Source organism: Humulus lupulus, chromosome 6 (assembly GCF_963169125.1).
Source record: "Humulus lupulus chromosome 6, drHumLupu1.1, whole genome shotgun sequence".
Lineage (NCBI taxonomy): Eukaryota > Viridiplantae > Streptophyta > Magnoliopsida > Rosales > Cannabaceae > Humulus > Humulus lupulus.
This window is the reverse complement of record NC_084798.1, coordinates 80,071,253-80,081,079: the sequence shown is the minus strand read 5'-3', so window position 1 is coordinate 80,081,079 and position 9,827 is coordinate 80,071,253. Positions and strand designations below refer to the sequence as shown.

Below are 9,827 nucleotides of genomic sequence, written 5' to 3'. Positions count from 1 at the left end.
TTTGGCATTGCTCATATTTGTGGACATAATCTACACAGTCCACCTTCATTGTTGGTCATAAGTATCCTTGCCTTAGGATCTTCTTGGACAAGCTGAGTCCGGCTGAGTGATCTCCGCAAAAGCCTTCATGCACTTCATGCATGATCGCGCTCATTTTAGTTTGTATACGCATCAAAGATAAGGCATGGATAACCCCCTACGATAGGGCTTGTCGTCCTTCATAACGTATCTCGGGGCCTGGTATTGGAGCTTTCTTGCGGAAGCTCTGTCCGTGGGCAATTCCCCAGTGGTTAGATACCGGATGAGAGGCCCCATCGAGGACGTGGTGTAATCGATGGCATTCACGGTTACGGGGGCTTGAATATTAGGTGCAAATAGATGGTCAATTGAAACTACTCCAAAGAGTTCTTCTTCAACATCTGTTGCCAACTTTGCCAGCGTGTCCGCAAACACATTCTGTTCCCTGGGGATCTGGTGAATGATGTATCTCTTGAACAGTTGAAGTAACTCCTAGGTTCAACCCACGTAGGCGGCCATCTTCTCCCCCTTCATTTGGTATTCTCCTGATATTTTTCTTACGACCAAGTGGGAATCACTATGGACTTCAATGTTCTCTGCCCCCACTTCCTGAGCCAAGCGTAATTCGGCCAACATGGCCTTGTGCTCAACCTCATTGTTTGATGCTTCAAACTGGAAGCGTAGGGAACTTTGTAATTGGTGACCTTGGGGGGACATTAGGATAATCCCGGCCCTAGACACGTTCGCATTGGAGGCTCCGTCAACAAATATTTTCCAAATAGGCACTACAAGATCGATTGGCTCTTCGTCCTAAGTGATTCTGGTACATTCTACGATGAAGTCAGCTAGGGCCTGTCCCTTGATGGAGATTCTGGGAACGTAGGCGATATCAAATTGGCTAAACTCCATAGCCCACTTCAAAAGTCTTCTTGATTATTCTGGTTTCTACAATACTTGTGATAGGGGATGGTTCATTAGTTTCTTGATGGCATGAGCCTAAAAGTAAGGTCTTAACTTCCTGGAAGTAGACAGTAAGCTAAATTTCAGTTTCTCGATCAATGGTTATCTGGACTCCACGCCCAGCAACCTTTTGCTTACATAATAGACTGGGAGATGGACTTTTCTCTCTTCTTGCATTAAGGAGGCGCTTATGGCATGTTCGGACACAGCCAAATATAGGTACAGTGGTTCCCCATCCACCGGCTTCGACAAGATTGGTGCTTGAGCTAAACGTTTTTTTAATTTTTGGAAAGCCTCTTCACAGTCGGCTATCCATTTGAACCTCTGGTTTCTGCGAAGTATGTTGAAATACGACATGCACTTGTCTGTGGACTTTGACACAAAATGGCTCAAAGCAGATATTCTTCCTGTCAAGCTTTGAACATCTTTGTGTTTCTGTGGTGATGGCACGTCGATCAAATCTCTGATCTTCTCCGGGTTGGCTTCTATCTCTCTCGAGCTTACTATAAAGCCTAGAAATTTTCTGTATGCCACACCAAAGGTGCACTTTTTGGGATTTAGCTTCATCTTGTACTTCCAAATAATGGTGAATTCTTCGGTTAGGTCATCCACATGCTGGGTCGATGTCTTGGATTTGACCAACATGTCATCTATGTAGACTTCCATGTTCTTTCCGAGTAGGTCCGAGAACATTCTGTTAACAAGCCTTTGATATGTGGCTCCAACATTCTTTAGCCCGAAAGGCATGACAATATAGCAGTATACACCCTTGTTCATCTAGAAGCTGGTGTGTTCTTGGTCTGCTACATGCATCGAAATTTGGTTGTAGCCGGAGTAGGCATCCATGAAGCTTAGCAACTCGTATCCAAAAGTGGTGTCCACCATTTGGTCTATACAATCCTTTGGACACATTTTTTTGAGGTCCATGAAATCTATACAAGTTCTCCATGTCCTGTTTGGCTTTGGCACCAACACTGGGTTCTCCATCCATACGAGATACAGGGCTTCTTGGATGAAGTTGATCAAGGATAACATTTCAATTTCTAATTTGAGGGCCTCTTCCCATTCCGTGCCCAATGGCCTTTGCTTTTGCCAGAACTGAGTTGCGTTCTCATCGAAGTTCAGGGCGTGACATATAATGTTAAGGTCAATCCCGGTCATATTCGTGTGGGACCAGGCTAGGACGTCTTGGTTTTCTTTTACTCGGTTGACTATGGCAGCCTTGACATCCGGATTCATATTTCATTCTACTCGGATCACCCTGGTTGGATCAATGTCGCTGATGCACACCTCTTCTATCTCCTCCATTGGTTCTAATGCTCTGTCCACCTCTATTCGGGGATCCAATTCTTCATCTTCCTAGACCATCCCTCGTGCTGGTTGTGGTTGTGAGATTGGAGCGACATCCTCCTCTTCTAGAGGCTCTTCGCGAACCATAAAGATTGATCTGGAAGACACTTGAGAACACTTCTGGGCATTCTTCTGATCTCCCCATATTGTCCCCAATCCATCGTTATCACATGGGAACTTTAAGTATAGGTGGCGGATGGAGGTAACAACACCAAAATCGACCAGAGCGGGATGCCCAAAAATCACATTATACGCAATGGGACAGTCCACTACCACGAATGTGTAGTATTTGAAAGTGTTTTGAGCATCATTTCCCAATGTAATTGGGAGTTGTATCTTGCCCATCTGGAGCAATGAGTCCCCATTGAAGTCGTATATCTGTGCTAGGCACGAGTCTAGCTCCACCTCCGTTAAGCCAATTGCTGTGAAGGTCAGCTTGAACAATAAGTTGGCAAAACTTCCATTGTCTACCAACACTCGAGATACTCTTTTGTTGGTGATTTGGGTGTCAATGACCAAGTGATCGTGATGCGGAAAGTAGACATTTCGAGCATCTTCCTTCGTTAATGTTATTCGTAAATTCATCAGCTTTGGGCGATGGACCGAAGTCTGGACCAATGCACACATCTCATAGTCGTGGTCAAGCTCACTAAGATACCTCTTTTGGTCATTCTGTTATATTATTTTATAATATAATGTAATATTATATTATATTATAATATAATGTTTTAGATTAAATAAATGTGACAAAGTGTGTCACATATTGTAACATATAATAGAGAGTTACAATATTTAGATATATGAGATATATCCAAATAATGTAACATATTTGGTGTTACAAATTTGTAACTTCCAAATATTACCCTTTATTGTGTAAATTTGTTGTTACACAATATTGAGATGAATTTCATAAAGCCATATGTGATATGGCTGTTAGAGATATGATTTTAACACCAATAATGTGTTTTAGGAATTACAAAATCATTTGGGAGGGTTTGGAACCGTTTGGAAAAACAGCACATTTTTTAGTGCTGAAAATGGTCGGTGGCTGCGGCCACTAAATGTTGGTTGCCGCGGCCTGTGGGACAGAGGCTAGTGGCCACGGCCACTAATGTCTCTGGCCGCGGCCACAGGCCAAAAATTGACCATTTTTTTAGTTTTTTCAATCTTTGTTGAACGGCTCAAAAAACCCAAATAACTCCCAAATCTCATTTTTAATTCCATATTAATCCAATTAAACATTGGTAACACCCATGGGGGTTGGTGGAATTTGAAATTCAAAGGGTGTCTCTAAAATCTATAAATAGGAGCCTATAACTCACTTGTAAGACACAACATTTCTATCCATTAGAGCACTTGGCTAGAAACACCTTGAGGCTTGATAATTCCATAAATCTTTTCCAATATCTGTGAGAGATCCCTTAGTGCTTGAGTTAGGGGGAAATAAGCTTTTGGACAAAGGTTTCAAACCTTGTTCAAGTTGGTGATCCCCAACACTCTTCACTTTGGTAGTGTGAGTGAGAGTTGTTTATCTTTTGTATCTTGTTCTTTTCTTTCATTCTATTGCTTTTCATCTTTATATTGTTCTTCTCTATTTACTTGTATTTCTTGTTCAAGAGTTGTAATCTTTTCTTTTCTTTTGTTTCAAACACTTTACTTTATTTGTAACCTTTTGCTTAGAGTTGTATTTTACTATTTTCTTCTCCTTCATCATCTTCTTCATTTTCTTTGTTTATTTGTAATTTCAGTTATAGTGTTGTAACTCTTTTTTATCAATCATTATTTATTTTTAATATATTACATAGAGTTGTAATTTATTATTATTTCCATTGAGGCAAAATCTATTTTTTCTTAACATTCAAAAGCTTATCCCTTTTTGTTTCAATGGAAGGGGAGACAATCAAGATCATGAACCAAGACCTAGTGAGATTGGATAGGTTTGATGGATCCAATTTTACTAGGTGGCAAGACAAGGTGAGGTTTCTTTTAACCACTCTCAAAATCGCCTACGTCCTTGAGTCTTCCTTGGCATCTCTAGCCGAGCCATCCGACAAAGGCACCCCCGAGGAGGTGGAGAAGAGAAGGAAGAGGGAGGAGGAAAATCTCTTGTGTAGGGGTCATATCCTCAACGCCCTATCTGATAGTCTCTATGACCTCTACACCGAGACCAAATCGGCCAAGGAGATATGGGATGCACTTGAGAAAAAGTTTAAGGCGGAAGAGGAAGGTACCAAAAAGTTTTAGATATCTCAATAGTTCGATTTCAAATTTTTTGGTGATAAACCTATTCTTCCTCAAATTCATGAATTGCAAATAATTGTTAACAAATTCAAAGTGCTAAAGATTGAGCTTCCCGAGGCCTTTCAAGTTGGTGCTATAGTGGCTAAATTACCACCAACTTGGAAGAGCTATAGGAAAAGAATCCTTCATAAAAATGTGGATTATTCTTTGGAGGAAATCCAAAAACATATTCGAATAGAAGAGGAATCGATATATAGAGATAAACTTGTGGAGGGGTCTAATGGAGAGACTTCCAAAGCAAATGCGGTGTCACAACCAAAACATCCCAAAAACAAAGGGAAAAAGGGTAACGAGAAACCTTTGGGTCCAAAACCCAACCCAAACAAGTTTAAGGGCGAGAAAGGTCCTTGCTTTGTGTGTGGGAAAAAGGGTCACTATGCTAGAGAGTGTAGGCATAGAAAAGACCGACAAGGACCTAAGGTGAATGCAACTCAAGAGGAAAACATAGTTTCTACCCTTAGTGAGGTGAATGCGGTCCAAGGCAAGGTGAAAGGGTGGTGGTATGATACATGTGCCACCGTCCATGTCACCTATGACAAATCATTGTTCAAGACCTTTGAAGAGTCAAAGGGCAACCATGAGATACAAATGGGCAATGAGGGAAAATCCAAGGTACTATTGAAGTCTACTTCACCTCCGGCAAGAAAGTTACATTAGTGAATGTACTTTATGTTCCCGAAATGAGTAGAAACTTGGTAAGTGGTGATTTGTTTGGCAAGCCCGGCATTAAAGCCGTTTTGAGTTCAGTAAACTTATACTTACCAAATCAAATGTATTCTTGGGAAAAGGGTACTCTTGTGAGAGAATGGTTAAATTGTGCACCAATGATGTAACTTTCAATGTTATCAATAAAAATGCTAATTCCGCCTATATTGTTGAGTATGATTCTTTATTTTTGTGGCATCTTAGACTATCGCATATAGGTTTTTCTACCATGAAAAGAGTAGTAAAATGTGATATGATTGCATGCAATAATAAAAACTATGGTAAATGTGAAACATGTGTTAAGGCGAAAATGATTAAGAAACCATTTCCTAGTGTAGAAAGATCATCTAATTTACTAGATTTAATCCATAGTGATCTTTGTGAATTAAATGGTGTTTTAACTAGAGGTGGTAAAAGGTATTTTCTTACTTTTATAGATGATTTTAGTATATATACCTATGTGTTCCTTTTAAAGCATAAAGATGAAACTTTTGATGCTTTTAAATTGTATAAATTAGAAGTTGAAAATCAACTAAATAAAAAGATTAAGGTGCTAAGAAGTGATAGAGGAGGAGAGTACTTCTCTAATGAATTCAATACATTTTGTGAAGAAAATGGTATAATTCATGAGTGCACTGCACCTTATACACCACAACACAATGGTGTTGCCGAAAGGAAAAATAGGACTTATCTAGAGATGATAAATTCTATGTTGGTGTTTTCTAAGTTGAACTTCAACTTATGGGGTGAAGCGCTTTTAACCACTTGTCACATTCTTAATCGAATACTGATGAAGAAAAATGAGATATCTCCATATGAGTTATGGAAAAGAAGAAAACCCAACATAGGGTACTTCAAAGTGTGGGGGTGTCTTGGATATTGCAAGAAAAACGAACCTAATAGAACAAAGTTAGGGTCAAGAGCCATAAAGTGTGCTTTTGTTGGTTATGCCAACAATAGTAAAGCTTATAGGCTATTAGACTTAGAGTCTAATGTTGTGATTGAATCTAGAGAAGTTGAATTTTTTGAGAATATGTTATGTGACAACAATTCTCAAGCTTCAACATCTCTAAAGGAGAATTTGTTATATGAGAACAATTCTCAAGCTTCTACATCCAAAGTTGATTCTCAAGAGGAGAATTCTCAAAAGGATGTAAAGTAACCATTTGAACCTAGAAGAAGTAAAAGGCTTAAAAATCATAAAAGTCTAGTAGTGGATGAGATAGATTCTCAACGAATTTCATTCTACATGGTAGAAGGAAATAGAGAGGAAGTCATTAGGAAAATTCCTATTCTACTTCTCATTGAGGATGATCCTAAGACTTATAGAGAAGCTATGCAATCGAGAGATAGTGCATTTTGGAAAGAAGCCATCAATGATGAGATGGATTCCATTCTTTCCAATAACACGAATTGGTAGACTTCCCACCGGGGTCTAAGCTAATTGGGTGTAAATGGGTATTTAGGAGAAAATACCACACTGACGACACTATCCAAACCTTTAAAGCTAGATTAGTAGCTAAAGGGTTTAGGCAAAAAGAGGGTATCGATTATTTCGATACCTATGCGCCTGTTGCAAGAACAACTTCTATAAGAATTTTGTTCGCTTCAGCTTCTATACACAACTTGTATGTTCATCAAATGGATGTCAAAACAGCATTCCTTAATGGTGACCTCAATGAGGAGGTCTATATAGAACAACCCGAAGGGTTTTTCCTACCAAAATATGAACATAAAGTTTGTATACTTGTAAAATCCTTATATGGATTGACACAAGCTCCTAAGCAATGGCATGAGAAATTTGATCAAGCCATCATGTCTAATGGGTTTAGACATAACAATGGAGACAAGTGTTTGTATTCCAAAACTTGTAAGGGATATGTGATCATTGTTTGCTTATATGTGGATGACATGCTTATTCTAAGTAACAGCATGAAAGGGATAGAAGAAACGAAGAGGTTTCTATCATCAACCTTCAAGATGAAAGATCTTGGAGAAGTTGATACCATACTCGGTATCAAAGTAAAGAAACATAGTGGGGGTTTTGCGTTAGGGAAAGCCCACTATGTTGAGAAAGTATTGAACAAATTTAACCATCTCAAGGTTAAAGATGCCAATACTCCATTCGATCATAGTGTAAAACTAGAGAAGAATGAAGGAAGAGCGGTGGCTCAATTGGAGAATGCTAGTGCTATAGGGAGTCTAATGTACGTTGCCCAGTGTACTAGACCTGATATAGCATTTGTGGTAAGTAAACTTAGTCGGTTTACAAGTAATCCAAGTGTGGATCACTGGAAGGCAATTGGAAGAGTCCTAGGTTATCTCAAGAAAACCAAAGGACTAAGCCTTCACTACTCCAAATTTCCTTCGATATTAGAAGGATATACAGATGCAAGTTGGATATCCAATCTTGGGGACAGCTTGTCCACAAATTGTTGGGTATTTACACTTGGTGGAGGTGCAATTTCTTGGGGTTCCAAGAAACAAACTTGTATATCTCATTCCACTATGGAAGCAGAGTTCATAGCTCTAGCTGCTACCGGCAAAGAGGTCGAATGGTTAAGGGATCTGTTGATAGAGATTCCCCTAATCAAAGAGAATGTATTTACTATATCGATACATTGCGATAGCCAAGCGACATTGGCTAGAGCATACAACAGAGTGTATAATGGGAAGTCTAGACACATTAGTCTAAGACATGGATATGTAAGAGAATTGATTCAAAGAGGAGTCATCTCAATATCCTATGTGAGAACAAGTGAAAATCTGGCAGATCCTTTCACTAAGCCACTAACGAGGGATTTAGTGGCCGCATCATCTCGAGGGATGGGACTTAAACTCCCTAAAGAGATTCACGATTGATGGTAACCTATCTTAACATTAGTTATTCAACTAGTGTTAGGTTAAATAGGTAATAAGAAGTCAATCAAGTGAATATTAGTTGTACTCAAAACAAGTCCCATTTGAGATATTGAGTACTTGTGTGTTACCAAATAGAGGGTTAAAACTGAAAGGTTTTTTAATAGAATTCAGTCTTGTAAAGACAAGTATTTTTAGTAACAAAATATTGTAAGAATTCTACCTATATGGACCTAGGGGTGGTGCCGCCTCTCATGAGAATTGGGAGTATTCTCAAGAACGTCCATGAATGGAAAGTGCACATGGCCATTAACGGTGCAAAGCGAGACATAGAGGTCTCAAGTGAACATTGCAAAGGTGTGTGTGTTATCACCGATTTGTTCTCATGAAAAGATGGTTCAATGCCTAGTGCAACCAAATTTTCGACAAATTTTGTGATAATTACACTATAGTAAAGTTCAAGTTGAAAAACACTTTGCTTTATGTACTAATGCAATGACTCTTATAAGAGAGAGTTCTTATTTAATCAAGTGGGGGATATGTTATATTTCAAAATATAATGATTGATTAAATAAGTGTTACAATAGATAACTATTTAATCTAGTGGGGAAATGTTATATTATTTTATAATATAATGTTTTAGATTAAATAAATATGACAAAGTGTGTCACATATTGTAACATATAATAGAGAGTTACAATATTGAGATATATGAGATATATCCAAATAATGTAACATATTTGGTGTTGCAAATTTGTAACTTCCAAATATTACCCTTAATTGTGTAAATTTTTTGTTACACAATATTGAGATGAATTTCATAAAGTCATATGTGATATGGCTGTTAGAGATATGATTTTAACCCCAATAATGTGTTCTGGGAGGGTTTGGAACCGTTTGGAAAAACAGCACATTTTTTAGTGCTGAAAATGGTCGGTGGCTGCGGCCACTAATGTCTCTGGCCGCGGCCACAGGCCAAAAACTGACCATTTTTTTTTCTTCAGTTTTTTCAATCTTTGTTGAACCGCTCAAAAAACCCAAATAACTCCCAAATCTCATTTTTAATTCCATATTAATCCAATTAAACATTGGTAACACCCGTGGGGGTTGGTGGAATTTGAAATTCAAAGGGTGTCTCTAAACTCTATAAATAGGAGCCTATAGCTCACTTTTAAGACACAACATTTCTATCCATTAGAGCACTTGGCTAGAAACACCTTGAGGCTTGATAATTCCATAAATCTTTTCCAATATCTGTGAGAGATCCCTTAGTGCTTGAGTTAGGGGGAAATAAGCTTTTGGACAAAGGTTTCAAACCTTGTTCAAGTTGGTGATCCCCAACACTCTTCACTTTGGTAGTGTGGGTGAGAGTTGTTTATCTTTTGTATCTTGTTCTTTTCTTTCATTCTATTGCTTTTCATCTTTATATTGTTCTTCTCTATTTACTTGTATTTCTTGTTCAAGAGTTGTAATCTTTTCTTTTCTTTTGTTTCAAACACTTTACTTTATTTGTAACCTTTTGCTTAGAGTTGTATTTTACTATTTTCTTCTCCTTCATCATCTTCTTCATTTTCTTTGTTTATTTGTAATTTCAGTTATAGAGTTGTAACTCTTTTTAATCAATCATTATTTAT

General features: G+C 38.2%; 1 protein-coding gene across 1 annotated transcript; it reads right to left on the bottom strand.

Moving 5' to 3' along the window:
• Positions 1 to 2,337: 2,337 nt before the first annotated feature.
• Positions 2,338 to 2,955, bottom strand: LOC133785249 (uncharacterized). The gene has a single exon (XM_062224500.1). The coding sequence runs from the start codon at positions 2,953 to 2,955 to the stop codon at positions 2,338 to 2,340; it is 618 nt and encodes a 205-aa protein (XP_062080484.1).
• Between the last annotated feature and the right edge of the window lie 6,872 nt (positions 2,956 to 9,827).

Excerpts from the sequence above, each read along its gene's own strand:
- LOC133785249 (XM_062224500.1), bottom strand. The coding sequence starts at position 2,955 with ATGTGTGCATTGGTCCAGACTTCGGTCCATCGCCCAAAGCTGATGAAT.